The 24660-nt window shown below is 40.3% G+C and overlaps 2 protein-coding genes and 1 long non-coding RNA gene across 3 annotated transcripts in view; all 3 read left to right on the forward strand.

The window, feature by feature from the left end:
• The window catches only part of LOC102077264 (arrestin domain-containing protein 3), a 62551-nt gene that overhangs the window by 27260 nt on the left and 10631 nt on the right, over positions 1-24660 (forward strand). The window lies entirely within an intron of this gene.
• LOC102076967 (arrestin domain-containing protein 3-like) lies at positions 2836-10542 on the forward strand. The gene is made up of 6 exons (XM_005473204.4): positions 2836-3111; positions 5165-5222; positions 7758-7905; positions 8041-8137; positions 8218-8474; positions 8646-10542. Exons 1-6 carry the CDS (start codon positions 2856-2858, stop codon positions 8751-8753), a joined length of 924 nt encoding a protein of 307 aa, XP_005473261.3. The 5' UTR covers positions 2836-2855; the 3' UTR covers positions 8754-10542.
• LOC112848318 (uncharacterized) lies at positions 11030-12263 on the forward strand. Its single transcript, XR_003222403.1, has 2 exons — positions 11030-11407; positions 12111-12263. It is a non-coding gene; the product is annotated as an uncharacterized LOC112848318 (long non-coding RNA).

Genomic DNA, 24660 nt, shown 5'->3' on the forward strand with positions numbered 1-24660 from the left:
TAAACGAACAGGAAGCTGCACCAACTACAGAACAAAGGAAATGGTTAAAAGGTGGAGCACAGCCAGAAAGTGGTTTGATGACCTGTAATAGCAAACCAATACTACCAAAGTCCCTACACATATCAGCAGCATTATTGTCAACAGGAGGGGGGGGGTAGGAGTGGTAGATAAGATTTCAGAAATTTGTCGGAACATGCATGATTTGCCAAAAACATAATGCGCATAATGCACACCACCTCATCCTTTTCATACAATCCACATGAGTTTTATTGAGCTAAATGAAAGCCAAGGCTCAGAATACGCTCTAGTGATCATAGACGTGATCTCAAAATGGCCAGAAATCTATCCAGTAAAAAAGCAGATGCCATCTCAGTAGCAAAATGTTTGTGCAACCATTTTATTTCAATATATGGCATCCCCACTCTGATAAGATCAGACAATGGGACACATATTGTTAATGAAGTAATCAGTAAGGTCTCTGAAGCACTAGGAAATGAAACAGAGACTGAGAAAATGCATGGAAGAAACAGGGAGACCATGGCCTGAGTGTATAGGCCTGGTAAAAATGTGGATGAGACTGACACAAAGTTCTCAGAAACTCACACCTTTTGAAATCATTCACGGTAGACTATTTCCACTACCAATCACAAGTGAGCCTATAGATAAGTCAATAAGAAAAACTACACTAGCCGAATGGATGACTAAATTACTTGAAAATAAAGAGATTGTTCTAAACAACTCTCCAGTATCTTGCAGGTTGAAACCAGGTGATTGGATCCTGATCAAAGTACTCCAAAGGAAAAATTGGAGTTCACCAAGGTGGGAAGGTCCTTATCAAGTGCTACTCACCACACCTACTGCCTGCAAAATAGCAGAAAGACCGTCCTGGATCCATCAAAGCCACTGCAAAAAAGTGAGTGACAACCTAAATGTTTAGATGCTGACACCCCTAACTCCTGTATGGTGATCTATTGGTGGAGGGAGGGCTGATCGGGTATACCCCACCTTCTTCTTCTTGCCAGTAGTCTACTCATCAGAGGTCACAGGTGTGTCTGGTCATCATGAAGACACTCGTCCTCCTAGTGGCTAATGTTGCACTCCTGGTGAGTTTCTTAACACTCACCCGAAAGAAAGAAGATGAACAACGCATGGTATCGATATATACATGACAGCACACCCAGAAAGGACTGCTATGTTTGCTCCTATATGCCCCCAGCGACACAGTACGCCACCTTGTATGCGAAGGGAATGGACATAATTCAAGCAAAGTGTGCCGCAAGCTACGCCAGCCGTGGGCATCAATTCCAGGGAATCGTGGTCAACCATGAGGAACCTCTCCAGATAGGACTACGAAACGGCACATGTGACGAATGGTTCTGGGTTGACCTGAAAGTGAAGCACAGAAGTAAGGCTAAATCATTCCCAGTCTTTCTTGAAAACAATGGGAATTAGAGCCACAGCCTATGCTACCGCCAAGAGAACGGATCCACGCCAATGGGAAACACCACCACCAACTGCAAAGCAGTACAGACACACGCTCCTGGAGGGCCCGTGAAGAGCAGCAGCATCTCAAATGGCACCTTCTGGGTGCAAGGGATTGCCTGGGATATCCTTCCTGGGAACTGGACAGGTCAGTGCGCTCCCATTTTCATATCTGACCACACTTTCAAGATAACCATGGACGCCACGTCAACATCAACGTCAACAACAAGGAAAAGACGAAGCACCCCGGACCTCAAGCAGCATGATTCCATATGGGGTTCCGATGTCCCAGAGGAATTTAAACTTTGGACTGAAAGACAAAAGGTTCTGAATGCTTCATGTAAATTCAACGACGAATGGGATCAGGAGATTGATGCTCTGTGTATTGCAGTAATGCAACACAGGGTAGCATTGGACATAATTCTCGCCGAGAAAGGAGAATTCTCTTTAGCAACACATGTTGCACATACATTCCAGATAATGTGCACTCACCGAACATGACTGATGCTCTGACAACACTCAGACAACTTCGGGATGCACAACAACGAGACTATGCCGCAAACACAGAAGACTTGCTTACGTGGCTTTTAAGCGGCTCTTGGAAGTCCCTGCTGATTAAAGGACTTGTTTTTGTTGGTGTTATAATACTGTTATTCTGCTTCAATTCATGCTTACATCACCCTGTCACAGAATGAAGAAGATGATAATGAGATAGACACTTAGATATAACATATTCACGAAACCCACTGTTTTATGATGTCTTGGCTAAAAATGTTTACAAGTGGCCATAGACTGATAAGCTATGAACTGTACATATACATATGTACAACAGGAGGGAATGTTAAGAGATTTCTTAGGATTTTGGGATTTTTATTATGTTATGCTTAAAAGTACGTTTCATTATCTAAATGTGTTTGCTCTTTTCAGTATTCAGTACTCTGCAACTCTGTGCAGACTCCTAAATGGGGAAGTTACACAGGAAGCCTGCAGTTCTATTTTCTCTCTTCCTGTATGTGCTCTCTGAATAAAGACTCTTTCTTTTTATTGCACGAGGCGAGTCTCCCTGAGTCTCGACCGTGTACACGTAAACCTGTCTGAGCCTTTTTATTCCGACCTGGGTTGCAATACAGGAAAACTCCTGACATTGTCTCACCCAGATTTTTTTTCTTCTTCACCCAAACACATAGCAGGTCCGATGTTTCTGCAACTAATGGGTGATACATTTTGGTCAAAATGAGGTTGCAGCTCAAATTAATGTATGTTGTGGTCAAATCAGATGTCATGATGTTAATTTTTAGGCGGAGCCTCCTGTCATGCCCCTTAAATCAGTTTATCTGTGATGAGAAACACATCGCCTCTCACTCATCTCAGAAATGTCTTTGATAAAGGACTTTCATTTGACTTTTGAAACGACTAATGAAGATGGTAGTTATTCTGAAGGAGATACTATAGTGGGCACAGTTAGTTTCAGACTGACAACAAATGTCAGCGTTAATAGCCTGACTGTAAAAGCCAAAGGAGACGCAAAGACAAAATGGATAGAAGAAGTAGGAGGTTATCTGATGACGTTCACTTCAAAAAAGAGATATTTCAAAGTGAAGGATTACTTAATTGGTGTAACATTTAAAGGTAAGAGGTTTTACTCATTTAAAGCCTGTAGAGGTTGTTGTTTTTTGTAGAATTTTATAATAAAAGCAGTTGGCCATGTGTCCAATAGAGTTGTCCATGAAGTTAGCATCTACGGAAATAAAGATTTGCACTGAAACAATAAGAACAACAAAAATGTTTACATATTAAAATAATATTAATTATAATAAATAAAGTGAGATATGATCCCAGTTCAAGTAATGAAAACTAATGAAAACCTTGCATCCTTTTTAGATTTGACCCATTTTGAATTTAAACAAAAATAGTACAGTGTAGTAAAAAAGGCCAATTGAATATCATAAAATCCATCAATCACAACAGCAAAAAGTATAAAGGTGTAAAAAGAGAAGAGTAAGTCACTCCATAATTTGTCCCACAACCTAAAAAGTTATGTTTTGTGTGTGTCTTCTGTAAAATACCCAGAGGTTTTTGTAAGGTGAAGCAATCAATAACAGCCATTGCCCTGAAAAGTATACTTCAAATCTAAGACGGAGAAATATTGTTTGTTTTTTGCTAAATTACCAGTAAATTATGCAGTAACTAAAATGACTTACATTTACTTACAGCATATTTATTTATTTATTTCCTGTAAAAACCTACCTTGTTAATTACAGGGGAATTACATCGTTCTCCACGAGCTGTATTATAAAGTTAAAAATATCAAATATTTGTACACCAAAGCTATTCTGGGTCAAATTTGAACTGTATCTATTTAGATTTTAGAACCAACAGGAAATTTTTACAGAGTCTTGAAATGTAAAACTATGTATGTATATTTTTTTAATGGGGCCGTGGTAATGGACTTGAAAGAGGATCCTTGACAGTGTCAGGAGAACTATCTTTGTTCCAACCACATTTTACCAGGTTCATACAGCGATAGATGTGCTACTCTTTAATGGGGGAATCTCCAAACACTGAAGTATTAAGAATACCATGAAACAGTGCAGAATGTGTATATCTGACTCCTCCAGAGTCCTTTGAGTGGGTTAGATTTTTTCTTGCTCCCAAAGACACATGTCTTAGGACAGCTGGTTATTCTAAATTGGCCATGGATGTCAGGAAGGTGAAATGTAAAGAATAAAGTGCCGTATGAATGCATGATTACAATTTGACTTGTACTCAAAACCTCTTTTAGCAGTCAATAAAAGTAGACAAGCACTACATAAATGCAGGTATGTGCCTATCTGTTAGTACTCGTGCTTTGCACTTGCAAGCACAAGTACCAACACTGAAAGAAAACCTAAAAATGAACACAATAAAATTGATTCTGAGCTTGTTGATGTTAAGACAGATGAAAAGAGAGTTTGTAGGGTCACAAGATTATGGCAACGGGGATGCCATTTTAGGGAGCTGAGGAAACATGCAAGTACCACAAATATGCAAGAATTTTTAACACTGCTTTAAATGCACAGACTAGTTTCCAAGAAGCACGTTTAGTACCTGCATGTTTGTTGTGATTATTTTTTAATTAATGATAAAACGTGAGGACAGGTTTTAATGGTTGCAATGTTTGTAAATGGTTATAATAAATTCGAAAAGCTTCCAGTACTGTCTTGCCATTTTCACTTATATTTAATTAATTATGACTGTTATAATTTCATGTCTTACATAGCACATGACATGCTATTCTGTGACAGCAAATGTTTTTCCTCTAAAAATGAGTGTTAAAAAACATTAAAAAATACACTCTTCCTGCTCTCTGAAACATTAAGGATTAATCATCCATTTATTAATATCAGACAAGCTATTTATAGATTGTAAATTTATCTGTAGTGTAGTTTGTTGGAAACACTTAGAGGTCATTCTTGACCTGGGTCAGTTTTGACTCTTAAATACTGTGAAAGCATGAAATATGAACTGTATGAAAGGATTAACTTGTATTTTGTAGTTACTCAAATAGTGTTGCAGATATAAACTAAATACTACATTTAAAGAATATGTATGTAAATGTTAATGATCAGCAGTAAACTGCAAATATAGTTGTATGTCTTTTAAGAAGCTGACATTTTTAAAAGTGTTTAGCTTTTTCTTGCAGGGACTTCACTTCCCAAAGGGGTCCACAAATTTAAATTCAGGCTCAAAATCCCAGAGGGGTAAGTGGAAATTTAATACTCATTAACATTTATATATATATATATATATATATATATATATATACCAAGGCTGGAGACGGAGCAATACTGGAAGAGCATATGGGAGAAGGACGCAACCCATAACGGCAATGCTCAGTGGCTAGTGGATCTGAGGGCAGACCATAGCGACCTCCCTGAACAGGGTCCAGTAACCATCACAGTGGCAGACATCCAAGAAAGGGTCTCCAGTATGAAGAGTTGGACAGCACCAGGGCCCGACATGGTTCACGCCTACTGGCTGAAGAAGCTGACTGCACTCCACGAGCGTCTGGCAGCACAAATGAACCAGCTGCTAGTTAATGAGAGACACCCGGAATGGCTAACCGAAGGTCGGACGGTCCTGATCCCCAAGGACCCCAAGAAGGGACCGGTCCCATCCAACTACCGACCAATAACCTGCCTCAGTACTACATGGAAGCTCCTGTCAGGCATCATATCGGCTAAGATGAACAGGCACATGGGTCAATACATGAGCGGGGCACAGAAAGGGATTGGCAAGAATACCAGAGGCGCAAAACACCAGCTACTGGTAGACAGAACAGTCAGCCGAGACTGCAAGACCAGACTGACCAACCTGTGCACAGCCTGGATTGATTACAAGAAGGCCTATGACTCAATGCCCCACAGCTGGATACTGGAATGCCTAGAATTGTACAAGATCGACAGGACCCTAAGAGCCTTCATCAGGAACTCAATGGGAATGTGGCACACAACACTAGAGGCCAACTCCAAGCCCATAGCACAAGTCACCATCAAGTGCGGGATCTACCAAGGAGATGCTCTGTCCCCACTGCTGTTCTGCATAGGCCTGAACCCCCTCAGTGAGATCATTAACAAGACTGGCTACGGATACCGACTACGGAACGGAGCGGTTGTCAGCCACCTCCTGTACATGGATGACATCAAGCTGTATGCCAAGAGTGAACGAGACATCGATTCACTGATACACACTACCAGGCTATACAGCAATGACATTGGAATGTCATTCGGGCTGGAGAAGTGTAGTCGGATGGTAACAAAGAGAGGGAAGGTAGTCAGAACTGAGGGGATTGAACTACCAGAAGGCAACATTGCAGACATAGAGGACAGTTACAAGTACCTGGGGATCCCACAGGCGAATGGGAACGATGAAGAGGCCGCTAGGAAAGCTGCAACCACCAAGTACCTGCAGAGGGTCAGGCAAGTCCTGAGGAGTCAGCTGAACGGTAAGAACAAGATCCGGGCCATCAACACCTACGCCCTGCCACTGACATCAAGACAAGAAAGCTCCTTACCATGCATGGAGGGTTTCACCCCAAGTCTAGCACCCTGAGGTTGTACGCTAAGCGGAAGGAAGGGGGCCGGGGACTGGTGAGTGTCAGCACCACAGTCCAGGATGAGACAAGAAACATCCACGAATACATCACGAAGATGGCCCCAACTGACAGTGTGCTCAGTGAATACCTCAGGCAGCAGAAACCCAAGAAAGAGGAGGAAGGCGAGGAACCATCATGGAAGGACAGGCCCCTGCACGGTATGTACCACCGGCAGATAGAGGAGGTGGCTGATATCCAGAAATCCTACCAGTGGCTGGATAAAGCTGGACTGAAAGACAGCACAGAGGCACTAATCATGGCAGCACAAGAACAAGCTCTGAGTACAAGATCCATAGAGGCTGGGGTCTATCACACCAGGCAAGACCCCAGGTGCAGGCTGTGTAAAGATGCCCCAGAGACAATCCAGCACATAACAGCAGGGTGCAAGATGCTAGCAGGCAAGGCATACATGGAACGCCATAACCAAGTGGCCGGCATAGTGTACAGGAACATCTGTGCCGAGTATAACCTGGAAGTCCCAAGGTCAAAATGGGAGATGCCCCCAAGGGTGATGGAGAATGACCGAGCTAAGATCCTGTGGGACTTCCAGATGCAGGCGGACAAAATGGTGGTGGCTAACCAACCGGACATAGTGGTGGTAGACAAACAGAAGAAGACGGCTGTAGTGATCGATGTAGCGGTTCCGAATGACAGCAATATCAGGAAGAAGGAACACGAGAAGCTGGAGAAATACCAAGGGCTCAGAGAAGAGCTCGAGAGGATGTGGAGGGTGAAGGTAACGGTGGTCCCCGTGGTAATCGGAGCACTAGGTGCGGTGACTCCCAAGCTAGGCGAGTGGCTCCAGCAGATCCCGGGAACAACATCGGAGATCTCTGTCCAGAAGAGCGCAGTCCTGGGAACAGCTAAGATACTGCGCAGGACCCTCAAGCTCCCAGGCCTCTGGTAGAGGACCCGAGCTTGAAGGATAAACCGCCCGCAGGGGCGTGCTGGGTGTTTTTTTTAATATACATATATATATATATATATATATATATATATATATATATATATATATATATATATATATATATATATATATATATATATATATATATATACATATATATATATATATATATATGTATACATATATATATATATTTGGCAAATGTACACTTTCCACACTGGTTTTGTTTTACAGGAGCATGCCTTCATCCTTCAAGGGGCAAAATGGAAAAATTGTGTACATGTTTGAAGCAAAGTTATCCAGGATCTGGTGGTGGCCTTCTGAAGTTAAAAGAGAGATCAACTTCATTTCCAAGACATTTCAGCAGTTTTGGGAAGGGATGGTAAGCACTGCACTGATATGTGCTATAAATGTGACATGTGTGCTAAATGAAAAGTGTTTGGTATAAAAGAAATCACACTGAAAATCACAGGCAATAAATCATAAAAATCTTCTCTGTCTATGTGGTTTTTCATAGCGTCCACAATCTGGTACAGTGAGTAAAAACATAGGTGGGCTCTCCCGGGGACGGGTCCAAATGTCTGCTACCATTGACAGGAATGTTTGCACTCCAGGTAAAATCAAGGTTCAAGTTGCACGGCAAATATTGATAGATTTAAAAATGCAGTTCAATGTTCTGATTTGATTTTGACAGGTGAAACTTTATCTGTTATGGCCAAAATCTGCAACTCCTCTTCAAAGAACATGAGGCCCAAATTCAAGCTTGAACAAAATACAGTGTACCGCAGCAAGTACCACACAAAGAACTCACTGTTAATTCTACTCAAAGAGGTCGGGGGCACTATCAGGCAATACTCGGAGCAAACTGTCTCCTGCCAGTTGAAGATTCCTGATGATGTCATCTTCTCTATCCATAACTGTGAAATCATCTCAGTTGAATATTACATAAAGGTATGAAACAATTTCTTGGTGACATCACATCCTCTCAGAAATAAAATTGCGTTGTTTGTAAACATGTGTAAATAAATAAGCCACATGCGAAATGTGTGTCTGAACTATGTATTAATTAGAACAGATAATAATATTTCTTTACAAGTTTCTCAATTTCTGACTGTTTCCCAGGTGTATCTGGACATTAGCTTTGCCGTTGACCCAGAGGTGGTGCTTCCACTGGTCATCGCTCCTTCCAGATTTGCAGCTTTTAAGCCTGGTGAGGCTGAGGGGCCTTAGCTACCTGGGAAAATCAAGGCCGGAAGTTATAGTAGCTTCGCTTCCCCTGCCTTCCACACTGGATTAGATCCTGAACCCACAGAGTCAGGTGCTTGTTACTATCCCACCCCAGATCTCACTCAGCATGTTAATATAACAAGTAGCGATTATAACCAGTGTTCATAAGGTGCTGCAGGGGTTTTCAACTCCAGCACTCACATCACGTTCAGTGCAACATCCAGGTCCTACTCTTGTTTAGTCAGGTCGTTCTCCTGCTCTAGTCCGTTTTTCTTTTATTGTCATGAACTAGCTGTATGCAGGCAGGAATTGGACCCAAACGCAAAACTCACCGAGACTGAACGTGAACTCAAAAGCACAGCTTTATTGCTGGAAACAAGAAAAAACGGTACAAAACTAAACTGGGAAAAATAAAAATAAATCATATGGGAAAACACAAGGAGAATCACACAGCTAAGAGGGAGGACGCAACACAGAACTGAGGGAGACGCGGACATAAATACACAGAAGGATAATGAGGGAGTGGAAGCACACAGGGGACACAGCTGATACTAATAATTGTAACAAGACAGGGCAGGAGCAAACACAATGTGACGTACACTGACGGGAGACTATCAAAGTAAAATAGGAAGTACACAGAGACGCGGACAGGAGGGAGAGAGAGAACACGGGGAGAGCGCAGACATAACGGGCTAGGGAAAACATGGAATAAAACACAAGGAGAAAAAACGAGGCATAGGAACTCACAGATACAGGAGGGGGACACAGGGGGTAAATACACGGGGGGGAAATCTAATAAACTAAACTGAACAACCCAGGAACCATGGAATAAATAATGAACAGAATACAAAAACACAAGAAAACTAAGAAAGCTGGGTCAAAATGACCCAGGACCATGACATCTATTGAGTGTATGCAGGGTAAATAAAAAGAGTAATCTGACATGTTTAATTATAGAAATTTCCATTTATAGCTGCCAGTTTTTTTATATTTTGCATACTTTTATTTTGAAAAGTTGTGACTATAGTTTCCTAATCAAAGCAACTATCAACACTTGCTTACTCTGTATAAAAGATGAGGTGCTAGCAACAGAGCAAGGGGAAGCAACAAAATGGAAAGGACAGATGGATGCTGGGGGAACTGGTGGGGTATGGGCATGGGGAAGGCATTTCCCAGTGAGACACAACAGTTAAAAGACTGATTGCTGTGATGTTTGGTTCCTAAGCATTTGTCTTAAAACCTTGCACCTGTGCACTTAATGTTCAAAATTGGACTGCTAGCTCGATTTTATTTTTTGTTGTTTTTGACTGCCTTCGGCTTTTTCTGAAATGATAAATAAATCAAATGTTTTTAACTGCTACACTGTGTTTTTGTACTCTTTGGCTACCATTCCTTTCTGTTAGCAGCTCTACTTACTGGACTTATTCGAAGAACTGACACAGTGAATGGTCGGTGACTGATTAAGGAATCATTAGGAGGCAGCAATACAATATAAATACACACACAGTACCCCAGTAAACACCAGTGAAGAAGAACCTGCAGCACAGAAAGATAGAGGGCTAAGCAGAGCTAGGAACAAGTTGACAAGGGAGACCAGAGAGACAGGTGAAGATGGGGCAAGCTGAGAATACTCCTGCTGTGTTGCTGAGACGGTTTCAAAAATAAAGTACTTCCCCTAAGAGACGATTATGTCTCTCCATTTAGGTGTTAATGTTTTTGAGGAGGTTTATGTATTTATTCTGTTATTAATCTTACTGCAAATACATTTTCCTAATCGCTACTCTGGTCTCTGTGTACTTGTCACACAGTGGAAAATTGTGTTTTTATATTTTGTTTTGAATCAGACTGTGTATTGCTACATAGTGATTTTATTTGCATGTTTTATTGTTATAGTGCTATTGCATGATTGTTTATTGATGTTCTTATTGCATGATTTTATCCCCATATTTATACTGTGTTTTGTGTCGCTGTATAGTATTCTTTTTTTATTCCACTGTGGCTTGGACAGATAATTGCGTGCACCTGTGAGGTGGGGGCGTGCCCCCGAGGTGACCTATTGGCCGCCAAACGGACTTAAGGGAGATGGTGAGCGCAAAGACGGGAGAGAGACACAGGAACAGCGAAGAACAGGAAACCAAACGTGTGGTGCAGACGAGCACATGTATAGAAGGACTGGCCTGCCTGTGAGGCGTCGCGAGACTTCCGGCGATCCAGTTCCGACGGACAGAATAGTAACAGCGGGAGGCGATGTGTGAAATCCACAGAAGGCAGAGGCAGCGCCGTAGCTCCGCAAACGCACATAACGCACACTGCGTAGGGCACCAAATGGCCGGTAGGGCACCAAAAAAATCAGGGTCGTAAAAAAAAAAAAAAGTAAACCATATTAATACTATAAATATCATATGCATTAATATGGTTAAACAATACAAAAGCAACATAAAACAATTTTCCCGAGAAAAGGGGTGAATCTGCTTTGTGCCCTGTCTCCAGTCTCCTCCTGGTGCCCCCCCCCCACTCCCAGTGGTCTGTTCTATAATGCCTCAATTCGGTATTGGTAAACACCTGTTTGAACATGGCCTCGAAACGGCAACAGGAGTCGGGAGCGGAGAAAAGAAAGAAGAAGAGGAAGCGTGATGAAACTCAGGCGTCGCTTGCCGGTAAGGCAATGTTTAAATAATAACAATAAAAAAAGTTCATTATTGTAGCCCTTGCTTGCACGCTCATGTCCGTCAACTCTGTGATAGCTCCTGTTAGCAGTGTTCATACTGTGTTAACAAATGTTGCAAATGATTGATGTTGGGTAGTTTGTTTACGTTGTGGATATGAATATAGAATGGACTACTAAAAGCAACTCATCATGGTCACTCAATTGACGGTTTTCAGATAACGTTAGCAATCGTGAGACTAGCATTTCCCTCCTCAGGTTGCTAGCTGGCTAACGTCATGCATGCTACTGATTAACCTTAACTTTGGGATAGGTCAGTGATGCAGTCAAGTATTATTATCAGATTAGACAAGATTACTTTGTATGTTGCTGCATTTCAGGATATCTATAAAGACGCATATCTTATTTATGCGGCATAAATAAGATATAGGTTTCATATTACAGTGTAATATGAAACCTATATCTTCCAGTAATATAGATTTCCTACTTGCGCATTTATATCAAATTATGTACAGCATGTTTATATTGCCATTTGCCATTATGAAAATCTATACATGTAAAATATAGTTAGTAATTTTTAAATGTACCAGTGACTTACTTAATTTATTAGTCTTATAATGCAATTTTTCGTAGGCCTACTGTAGATTCAAAATTGTATTTCTGTAAAATCCCTGAATATTTTCTCTTGTATGCAGGGTCAATGCTTAAATATGTTCAAGGAGGATCTCAAGGACAGGATGAACCATCCAGTAGTAGTGCCATCCCTGGACATCAACCACCAGCCATTGTAGACCCTGCAACAATCCCTAGCCAAGAAGAACAAGAACCATCAACCACCAGTTCAGGTACAGTTCCATACACAAGTACCACTGAGAGTCCTGTCACTGAGAGACTATCAGAAAGTGACACTGTGGAGACATGTGTGCCCCCTTCAACCGATCCTGCTCTTTGGCCAGCTCACATTGTAGATGCTGATCGTGTTGAAATTGTGCGGAGAGGTCCTTTTAATGTCAGCTCTGATTTTAATTTTCCAAAGGGGCCTGAGTATTTATTTGTAACAGTATTTTTAACCTCCTTTAACCTTATTTATTTGTTTAACTGTCATGTTTGTTGTTATTTAATTAAACAAATTCCACTGAGAAATTCAAAAGTATTAATGTTTTTGTTTTTTTGTTTTTTAAGTGGCGGGGGGGGGGGCACCATAAAGCATTTGTGCTTAGGGCACCCAAATGGCTAGCAACGGCCCTGGGCAGAGGGGACGCCTCTGCCTGTATCAGGGCCGGGCTATGAGGGAAGCCGTGTGCGGACGCGGAGAGCGGCTGGACTGCACGGCCATGCGCTGCCAGGTGGGGATAGGAGCCTCCTCCCTGGCCTTCTGCTGGCGAGATTTCCCCATCCCGGAAGAGGGGCCCCCTTCTGTCTCTTTCAGCTAAGGAACATTTGCCTGAGTGTGTGTGGTTGGACTCTGGGGGGGGGGGAATTCTTATCGTATAAAAAGGACATTCATTTAGCTTTGATTTTTTAATTGTATTTTAATCTCTGCCGGCAGGACTTTTAGCGGGTTGTGAACATTTATTTTTTTTAGTGGGGATTTTAACTCTACTTGTGATTCTGGCTGTTCTTCTAGAAAAATAAATGGTGTGTTTAAAGCCGGCCCAGTGTCCGTACTCCGAGCGCTGATTCACTCTCTCCCCTTATGCTTGTATGTATATAGACGTGGTGGCGAAGATTTAGGTCACCAGTTTAGCGGCTACATACTCCTTGGTTGCCATTCCTTTATTTGGCTGCACTCATACCGATCAACAAGGTGTGTTTAAAAAAAAAAAAAAGGTTTTCATACACCTCCCTCTTTTTCACGTTACACAGACAGCTGTTTCTCAGAAAGGCAGCGGTGTTCACCTAAGTTGTTCATCTGGGTTCAGAGCAGCAACCAAACCGCACACACATGGTAACGCTGCTCACACAAATCACACAAGTGTATAACCTACTTTTCCCTCATTTATGTATTTTTTGACTTGCAAAGGTGGACGACCAAAGTCTGCAGTGAACTTTTACTTTAGATGTACATTGTGGTGTTGAAATTGCACTTATATCCTTGTTTACAATTCTTGAATGAGCAGCTATAACTACACGTAAATAAGCTCTTATGTAACGAGCACTTTATTTATTTTTATTGAAGACATATTTACATGTACCCTAAACTACGGATGGGAGTATTAATAGATTGTTGAGTCGTGTTATGGTTATTTATTTATTTTTTGTCAGCGATCATTTACAAACACTGTCTTCTTAGCGAGATGTATGAATCTTTCAGTACGACCGTCACTTCGATTTAACGAGTTCATGTTCAGCACTATTCAGTAGGCTAGTCTATTTGCTAAACAACGTAAATTGCAATAAGTTGTCAAATGTTTCATTATACTGTATATCATACTGAAATCAATGCGTGGAACATCTCATCTCTTAACTTTTGTTATTATCTGAAATCAGAAGTCACGATGTCAGTCTTTAGGCGGAGCCTCCTCTCATGCACCTTAAATCAGTCTATCGGTGCTAAAAAAACGCATTAGTGATGGTAAATTCTTTTTACTGAATCGAGTTTTAATGAGTCACTCACCAAAGTGAATCGGGTTTCTTGAGTCACTGAGTCAGTTGACCAGAGAGTGCAAAAATGTATATTTTCACTCAAACTTAATTTGTTTCTCTTTTAATGTAAATCCTACTGCTAAGATGAAGGATTGTAAAAGAAAACAACTATTTTTTCAGAGCAAAAAAGAGCAAAAAAAATTCTAAAGGGAACATTTATTTATTTTTATTTTATTTTATTGGTATTTTCCTTAAATGTGTCAAATATATATTTTCTCATCTAAATGTCCACTGAGCTGTGAGCCAGGGGGCGGTAAAGCGCCTTAACATTGGTTGCCAACCAAGAAGAAGAAGAAGCTGTGAGCCAGGAGGGAGGGGGTGAGTGAGTGAGTGAGTGAGTGAGTGATTCGTAACAGGAAGGGAGGGGGTGAGTGAGTCAGTGATTCGTTCAACTCGTTTGAGCTGTGAGCCAGGAGGGAGGGGATGAGTGAGTGAGTGATTCGCCTTACGCTATGATTCAGCACAGCAAGGGAGGGGGTGAGTAACTCAAATGTGCTGTTAGCATGCTAGCTGAGCGATGCTACTGTGAACCGAGGAGCTATTAACTGTGTCCCAAAACGTCGGCTGCATCCTCCGGAGGCTGCATTTGAAGGCCGATTACGTCACAGCCAGGCGACGAAGGCTGTCCCAATTCGTCGACTCCTTCAAATGCGGCCGACAAATGAGTCCTTCATTTCCCCGAATTTGAAGGATGGGTCGGGTGTGTCCTTCGTGGCCCACCATATCCCAGAATTCATAGTGCGGCCCAGCCAAATTTCAGCTGCCAACAATGGCGGCCGCTACTAAGTTTTAAAATTAGTCTTATTAATCTTTCTGGGTCACAAAATAAACTTTTAACATATTTTCAGGCGAGAAAGTAGCTGTGTAAATTTCAAATATCTGCTTGGTTTATCAAGACATCGCATATTTGCAAAAGTGCGCCGACGTTTTCGGAGACGTCTGTTACCCACCCGCTCGATAGCAAGCCGGGGGGGTTCAATGGTCACTCGAGCCGGCGAGAGCAGCTGACTCCCGGCTTCATCGTTTTCTGACCCCCGCTCTTTCGCTACTCAGGTTAAACATGATATATAAGTCACTTGGATAACTTAAAAATGTAATTGTATAGTATTGAACGATTCGTTCACGAATCGAACATCACTATTCAGTACTCGAGAATCACTTTACTGACTCGTGAATCATGATTCACAAGCGCAACTGACTCACTGACTCATCCCTGTTGCTGTTAGCAAGCTAATTTCATTAGTAGAAATATATCTAGCTTATAATTAAAATTGTGGGGAAAAAAACAACAGCCAGTTTCTTAACAAAAACATTTCTGCTCTGAACTGGAAGAAAAAACCCTGAGTAGAAGCTCACATCAAGACAATAGCTCCTCGGTTCACAGTAGCATCGCTCAGCTAGCATGCTAACAGCACATTTGAGTTACTCACCCCCTCCCTTGCTGTGCTGAATCATAGCATAAGCGAATCACTCAGGACTCACTCACCCCCTCCCTCCTGGCTCACAGCTCAAACGAGTTGAACGAATCACTGACTCACACACCCCCTCCCTTCCTGTTACGAATCACTCACTCACTCACTCACTGGCTGTGTCCCAATTCAGGGTATGCACGCTTGAAGTACGCATTTCAAGTGCGATTACGTCACCGCCACGCGACGACGGCTGTCCCAATTCAAAGTGTACTTCAAATGCATACTCCAAATGCGCCGTCGATTTCCCCAAATATCAAGCGTGGTCCGGTGCACGCTTCGTGGCCCCATATATCCCACAATCCATAGCGCGGCGGTGGGTGTGGATAATTTTGCCGCAAAATACGGCAGAAGGGAGCGGCCGAAGAGTGAACTGTCAAAAGTAAGTACTGAATATTATGTCACTTATTTATGTGCGAATGTTTAAGAACATTAAAACATTACTGTTGGCCACATGTCGGCAAAGTTATGTGACATTAGTGATGTTTGTACTTTCAGCGGTAACTTGGTTTTAAAGCCTCTACTTCTAAATATATATACATATATATATAGTTGACCTTAATCTTACAGAGAATGTGATGATTTTATGGATAATTAAAGTCAGTCATATATCCACAAACACAAGCTGAAAGTCAGTGATGCTGCTCGGTTTGCAGTCCTGAATATGACGGCACAAGCAGGATAAACTGCACTGTTAATGTTAGCTATGTTATATTGCTGCCTCTGTTCGGTGGTGTCGCCAAACGGACTTTAACGTGTGTTTGAACGAGCTGACGGTTCACTCGTTAATCTGAAAGAAAGATGCTTTAATCACAGGAGTCACACATGTGTCCACTGGACCATCTGGGAACTCTTCTTGTTTAGCACTCGTAATAACACAAACACTAAATCCTCCTTCTCTTGTGCTGTTTTGTAGCAGTGTGTACACCTGAGACTGTCACCTGTCTGTCTGTCCTGCACTCTCTCTCTGTTTCTTTCTCTCTGATTGTGGAATAAAAGTATGAACATGTATTTATAAGTTACACTTGTGTTTGAATCCTGCAGCTTATCACACATTTGATTTCCATGTGTGACAACTGCAAGTGTCCAGAGTGAGGACAGACTGAAGGACCCACTGCTGCACATCATCTGTGAGGCTTTGCACCCCTAATGATCCACCAGGACAAACTCAGGAGTGTGTGAGGAAGAGGAGGAGGAAGAGCCAGCAGCAGCTGACAGATGTTGAGAATAGACAGACTGTTCCCTGTTTGTGAAGGACTGCTAGAAAAGTTTAAAATAACTAATTGTCTGTCCTGAATCAGTCTTATTAGGTAATGTTTAAATAATTTGATCATTCCAGTGTTTTCAGTGTGGGAGAAAGTACTCAGGGCCTTCAAGTTACACACTATGAAAGGCAGCAACAAGTTTAATATTCAGAAACCTAAAGTATGTATCAGCAGCAGAATGGAGCTAAAGATAAATGTTTGTTTCTATGAAGCTTTGAGTATTTTGGATTAGTAGTACTGCTGTGTTTGTTGCATCATATTGCTGTAATTGTTTATGTGCTTTATATATTCTGAGGTAAGTTGATCTATAGTGTTACATCATATTCTATAAGGATGTTATGTGTTTGTGTACTTTCTGCCCAGTTTGACCCATTTAGCAGAAGTCAGCCTGTTTAAGGCTCTGATATCTATTCTGTATGACTTAAAGCAGTTATGACATGGTCTGATTTTCTCACCCAAAAAAGGAATATTTCATATACCAGTCTGATCTTCATTCTATTAGAAACGGTTATCACAGCTCGTACATTTTCTTTTTACACATATATATAAGCATTGAGCCAAATTTAGTAATGCCAACATATTGAAAGAACAATGTTTGTCTCTTATATATAATACATCTGTATATACACTGTCAGAGATACTTGTCTTTGAGTGAAGATTTAAGGTGATAGGAAATATAAATAACTGCTACTTGCATCTTTTACCCAGAGTTCAAGCTCATATATATATACACATATGTATATACGGATGGATGGATAGATGGATATGGACAATACATATAATATTGTCCATATTATATTAACATTACCACAGTGAGATGACTTTAGTCTCATGAACAACATTAGCTAATTATTATTTACTAACTAATATTGAAATGACTGTTCAGTACAGAAATGAAGCCCAACTATCATGTTTTACAGTCCTGTGGTCTCAACTAATCAAAGTGATGTCATGACAAAAATGAATGACCAACAAAACATTTTTTCTCCTTCATTTCTGTCACACAAAGCTGTATGAAACATTTCTCGCGGTTAGTATCATGGTTGCTAGGCAACCTGAACAGCGCGACGAAGGCTAGACCGTCCCATTTCACAAGCCTCTCACTTCCGCTCTTCCCGTACTTGTAGTACGCACCGTACGTAGTACGCGTAGTGTGCGTACTTCAAGCGTGCATACCCTGAATTGGGACACAGCCACTCACCCCCTCCCTCCTGGCTCACAGCTTCTTCCTCTTCTTGGTTGGCAACCAATGTTAAGGCGCTTTACCGCCCCCTGGCTCAAAGCTCAGTGGACATTTAGATGAGAAAATATATATTTGACACATTTAAGGAAAATACCAATAAAATAAAATAAAAATAAATAAATGTTCCCTTTAGAATTTTTTTTGCTCTTTTTTTGCTCTGAAAAAATAGTTTTTTTCTTTTACAATCATTCATCTTAGCAGTAGGATTTACATTAAAAGAGAAACAAATTAAGTTTGAGTGAAAATATACATTTTTGCACTCTCTGGTCAACTGACTCAGTGACTCAAATGACTCAAGAAACCCGATTCACTTTGGTGAGTGACTCATTAAAACTCGATTCAGTAAAAAGAATCGAATTTACCATCACTAGTATTGAACGATTCGTTCACGAATCGAACATCACTAATCGCATCAGACGAAGCTTATCTGCATATTTTAGTGCAACCTCTGTAGCTTTACTGCAAGTTTTCGCAGCGGATGTGAGCATTTACAAAGTTCGTTTTTCTTCATGTTGAAGCTTGTTGAACAGTTGGTTTGATGAAAGATGAAAGACTAGCTTTTTACCAGTAAAGGCTTTAATGGTGATTACAGGAACAGGAACAAGCGCTGCTGTGTTGGTGGTTTTGTTTTTACTCCACCCGAGCTCACCGTCTCGGCAACGGCTCCAGCTCTAACCCTTTTGTGTGTGTGTGTGTGTGCGTGTGTGCGCGCGCGCACTCAGCGTTAAAGTGTAACATGAGCTTCAGTGCTGCTGTTGCGAAATCAGTCTTATTTTCTAGAAAGACTGGGGACTGCATGGATCCAATGATGCATACTTGTCATTCGTGTGTTACTAGATACGTTTGTAGCCTACTGCAAGTCTATTTTTAGTCAAACATGTGGGTGAAAAGCTCATTGACAACTGGGCGTAGGGAGTTCTGGCTTAAACCAAGTCTCGAGGATTTCTTTTCGAGTTATTCGAGTTACCGAATGGATCGTTGCAGCCTTATTTTTAATAGTACATCTGTACAAAACAAATTCTCAAGTCAGAAAATAAATTAAATTCTTGTAAGAGCGTAAGAATACTCAGTTATTTGCCATCGTTGTTTTTATGATTCTTCACCTTTTTGTACCTGGAAAACAGCTGTCTATCAGTGATTTCATGTTGCCCAAATAATACCGGCTTCACCTTTATGCGGTGAATGCAGTATTTTAGGTATGCAATTTCATTTCAGTGTGTGAATGTGTGTGTGTGAATGGGTGGATGACTGGTTGTGTAAAGCGGTTTGGGGTCCTTAGGGACTAGTGAAAGCGCTATACAAATACAGGCCATTTACCATTTCTTTTGCAGTTACTTGCCATTTATCAACAACATATGATGATATGTGTATGCTTGGTCTACATCCAACTTTAATGAAGAGAAAGTAAGGGCAGATCTGTTCTTGTAGAGAAAGTATTCTGGCTGTCAGAATGATCCTGGAGGTCTGTCCATTTACTTTCAACAGGTCTTAGCAGGTCACACTGCATGTTTGGAAGAGATTACCTTGGAAAGTCCCTCTTAAACACGAATATAGGTTTTCTGTTTAAACAGAGCGGTTCATACCATTTTCATTTTTTCCTGTTTGACGAGAGATGGTAATATCTGACATTTTTGGGGTCCACACCAAAACCATGTTACCATAGAACATGTTGCCCTTAAAATGTATTTATAAATATTAAAATTGTTTAAAGGAATTATCAACAGACACACAGATCCCCCACTTCTTACAATACCTGCTAATTATTTTATGATTATTTTGGTGAATGCTGATTTATAATCATGATTTAACAACTTGAGGACACTTGACGGTTAGAATAGCATGATTAAAATGTTTATATTAACAATGGATTACATTACAATAAACAAATGAAAAACTCTCTATCTGCACTTCCTTTTCAGCGACAGTTCCCATAATATGAAGCAGTTGGAGGAACTGGTTTAAACACACTGTTCACTGCCTGTCCATATTCAAGCATTTAACAACTTGCATGACATTGGCCCCTACAAGATAGATCCCAACCTGCTTCCAGACAGAATGCTAAATAATCATCACAGAAAATGAAATAAATGCTTCAAATTTCAGCAAAGGTACTGTAAACTGAAAATCAACGTATTAAAATGAATAAGACTTAATACAAGTGCATTGGGTCTTATTTATTCTATTACATACAGGATTCTAACTCTTTAAGTTTAGTGGCAGCAGGATATACATAACTTGCAAAAACCATGTAATGTGGTCCTTTAGCGCTGTGATACAAACAGCACTTACCAACAAATATGCCTGTGAACACATGCTTTCCATCATAAACTGGCTTGCTAGGTAAAGTTTTCCCCCCTGAGTATCAAGTGGTTGTTTCGTGCATGGTTGTTTCAGTAAAGCCTTTATTTGCACAAACTGTTGTTATGTAACTGCATGGGGATTTGTTTGGTTCATGATTCATGGGGATGTACACATATAGATGATTTTTCCTGTAAAGATCACACTGCTAATTTTGTTCACTTCTGTATAACTTGTGTTTAATACATGGAACCTGAGAGAACATGGGCATATAAATGTGAAACTTTAAACATGCCCTGACTGAATTAGGGATGAAAGTTTCTTTTGTTTTTATTATGAGAGAGTGCACACTCCTGAGAGTCTGTCGCTACATGCAGCATTGGTTAGATAACAAAGCACGTACATGTTCTCCTTGTTAACTTGTGGAAAAAACAAAAACAAAACATATATATATATATATATATATATATATATATATTTTTTTTTTTTTTTTTTTTTTTTTTTTTTTTTTTTTTTTGCTTTTGCTTTTTTTGGTTGTCTAAGCCCATCCCTTCTCAGAGATCCCTAAAAGCTTGATCTGGTGTGCTTAATCCATGGCAAGTGCAAGCTTCAACAGTGTACCCAGGGTGGTGCACCACAGGTTAGAATGCAGGAAAAGCCCAGTACACCTAATTATCAAACACACCCTCCAAATTGTTCAGCTTACATGCGCTATTTCGCTAAAGTTGGAAAGATTATAGGAGTTCCACTACATGGTTAAGTCATAATTCCACCTTGTGAATCACAGCCCGACTTTATTCATGCAGTATACATTTTTTTTTTAATGCATTGAGTCTTAGATGTAAATATTTCTCAATAATTTCAGACTCCACTGCCTTTTCTGAAAAGATTTGATGGCAAGACATGCTGGGAAGGTGGAAAATCCAAGCAAACCTGTCGACAACTAATGATATTGATATCTCATGTGTTTGGGTGGCGTCTTTTCGCTCCAAATAGGCAGGAAATTTTAAAAAAAGTTCCTTGGGAAGAGGATTTTTTCCTCAGTTCTCAGTAGGATATTATTATCAGTTATATGTTGAAAATGTGTAATCATATGTAATACGATGTGTATGATAAAGCTGGCCCACTGGAAATGATTGCTGAATAATAAATTCTATAAACAAGTGTGCTTGTTTGATATGGTGACCCTGCCTAGGCAGTTTGTGAGGACCTGTGGTTATTGGGTTTTTTACAGTTCTCAGCTGGTGCCAGTTTGAGAGTTTGTAGGTTAACTTAAAGTAACTTTGTCCGTTCCCCTGAAAACTGACTGCGGTTGCTGTCCATGGTGCTATTCAAAAGCTAGTACTACTGACATTACTTACACCGTGTGTGTGTGTGTATGTGTGTGTGTTTGTGTGTGCTTCTCCTACACACACACACACACACACACACACACACACACACACACACACACACACACACACACACACATACACATTGTCTGCTTTGATGAAATGTGGTTGTTAAGGGTCTCAAAAAATATCTGGCCATGGTGTATCACAGAGCTGTTAGCAAAAGAAAGCTATGGAGTCCTTTATTTAATATAGCTTTTATTCCCCAAACAAAACAATAACAGTTAATGTATACAGGGCTATGACTATGTAAGGGTTTGAATTTATAGTGTATATAAATGTATATTTAATAGAAATATACTTAATCTCCCACCAGTAGATGGCGACAGATGTATAGGAAACAGAGAAAAGGTCTTTTGAGTTTGTAGAGGAGGTTCAGCAATGCTCGAGAAATCGAGTATATACATGTACAGCAACCTCATGTGACTTTACATATGTGTTGTGTGAAATAAAGGACGCATTTTTTAGTTTTTATATACCAAAAGTCTGAAGGTTTGGAGGCTTTTACTAAGCCTTATGTCTTGTCCTGGGAAACGTAATTCACACGTTTATTATAGAAACCTGTCATTGGCAAAATGGATTTGTTATTCTGTGTTTTAGTTAATCAGTTACCTAGCAACATAAAAAAAATGTTATTTTCAGTTTGTTCAGAAAGTACTATTAAACAGTCTGACATGAAGTGATAAATGTGTGGTTTAACTTTGACCCAGTGTATTGGATGTTTGGACATTTTGAGCTTTTTAATTCATTGTTTTTATTTTGGGCAGTGGACTTGGTTGTAGATTCTATTAATTAAGTTTGCTTTCCTTGTGTTTATGAGTTTTTCTTTTCCCTGTTAGTTCCCTACTATATTGTTTGAGATCTCCAGTTTAGTCATAAATGACTTTAGGGTTATTAGTTTACTTCCTGTTCCCTTAGTCTTGTCTCGGTATTGCTTCTTTTAGTATCTTCCATGTTAAGTCTGCCATTTCTCCATGCTTGTTTACCTTCGGTCTCCCCAGCCCATCGTCTCTTTCTCTTTGTCTCTGTCTGTGTCTCGGCCCTGTCTGTCATGACTTTGTTATTATCTTCCAACATCAGGTTTGTGGGTCTTCTGTCTTATATTATCTCAGTTTTCCTTTTTTGTTTCCTGGTCTTAGTTATTCTGAGTTTGGATTCCAGTTTCAGTTTACCTGCATGTCCGCATTTCGGTCCTCACACTCAACTCTATCTATCTATCTATCTATCTATCTATCTATCTATCTATCTATCTATCTATCTATCTATCTATCTATCTATCTATCTATCTATCTATCTATCTATCTATCTATCTATCTATCTATCTATCTATCTATCTATCTATCCATAGACATAATTGTAAACAACCTTTACACACAAAGAGTTGTACCATGTCAATTTAATCTATTTAAATTGTGTGTTTTTATGTTCTGTACATTATTTGATAACTTTATGCATTTTTTAAAAATCTATCTACAACAATAAAATAAAACTAAAACGTTCACTGCAATGTGAAACAAAGGTTGTTGTTGTAAAAGCTGCAATAGCAACAGTAAAAAGTGAGTAACCTTTGCACAGAGTGGTTGGAAACTGTGTGAAACCACATGCACAGAAAGAGGTCAACTGTGAAAATGAAAATTCCTTATAAGACATCACATAGTACTGAAGCAAATTTTTATTTTCTCTAAATTGTTTTGTCTGCATCAGCTTCGTTTTTAATCCCAATTAATGGTGAAGTTCCTTCATCTGTAGTTTTCGTGGGTTCTCCTCCTCCTTTCCACATTCAGGCATTACCTGGATAGACCTGGATAGTTCAAAGTCCAAAGCTATAAGAAACACATCTTTAAGGGCCTTTCATATGGATGGGAATCAAGAACCGGTTCTTGAAAAAAAAAAGTTTCCTAGTAGTCCAATTCCTTCGGATTGTTAGTCAAGACCCAACGTGAAAGCTGAGTGAAAGCCTGACCCTTAACTTCAACAGGTAAAAATCAGATGAGCAGTCAGGCTGCAGCATCCCTTTTTAAGGCAGAACCACTGTGGCAATCGTTTTTTGTGATTGCTTTCAGCTTTGCTTTGTGTGGTCAGCTTTGTATTCTACCAAGAGAAAGATGTTAGAGGTGTGTGTCCTCTTTAGAGATTTGTGTCAGTGTGTGGGGTTGTAGCCTCAGGTTTATAGTGTTAAATGGTGATTATGAGACAGCGTGTTTGAGATATTTCACAGAGTAACGTCAAAGTAATGTAATGACTAGTATAACAAGTAACCTTTTCCCGGGAGTAATTAAGTAATGTACTGCACTTTTAAGAAAGTGTTTTGTGTAACATGTAATAATGATTTTTTAAAGTAACGATTGCAACACTGATCACAACAAAGAGGGGAAATATCTCAATAAACATGCACAAAAATTTGACCCACAACATGCAATTAATTTGCATGAATGGAATTTTTTTTTTTTTTTGCTGCTTAGCAACGGTGGTGACTCTCAAAACAGAACCAATGGGAAACTAATGACATTGATTAGAATATCTACAAGGAACTGAATTGATAAGTTTGATTTGATATCTTCAGTATGTACTGACAATGTAGAAAGTAATAAAAATGAAGAAAAACCTTTAAATGAGAACATGTGTCAACTTAACTTACTGACTGGTAGTGTATGATGCCGAAGGCATTTGAACAGCGGTCCTTCTGTTTCTCCTCACCAAAAACAGCAGCTACGAGGCCTGCTGGTGGGTTAATAGGCCTGTCCAGATCTCCTCTTGTGATGGCCTGTATCTCCTCCATACTCATGAGATTGAGCCGGCTAACCCAGCACATATCATCCTGGAGGAGCTGGACTGCAGGCAGCAGACCTGGAGGCATCACCACACAAAGTAGCAAAAAGCAAAACTAGAGGATTATCCATCAGGGGTGATAAGGAGACAGGGCAATGGTCTGT

Source organism: Oreochromis niloticus, linkage group LG12, assembly GCF_001858045.2.
Source record: "Oreochromis niloticus isolate F11D_XX linkage group LG12, O_niloticus_UMD_NMBU, whole genome shotgun sequence".
Classification (NCBI taxonomy): domain Eukaryota; kingdom Metazoa; phylum Chordata; class Actinopteri; order Cichliformes; family Cichlidae; genus Oreochromis; species Oreochromis niloticus.

Bases quoted from the DNA above. Each gene is read 5' to 3' on its own strand.
- LOC102076967 (XM_005473204.4), top strand. From the start codon at position 2,856: ATGTCTTTGATAAAGGACTTTCATTTGACTTTTGAAACGACTAATGAA. The intron at 5,223-7,757 runs GTAAGTGGAAAT...TTTGTTTTACAG, and splicing joins AGGCTCAAAATCCCAGAGGG to GAGCATGCCTTCATCCTTCA. The intron at 7,906-8,040 runs GTAAGCACTGCA...GGTTTTTCATAG, and splicing joins AGCAGTTTTGGGAAGGGATG to CGTCCACAATCTGGTACAGT.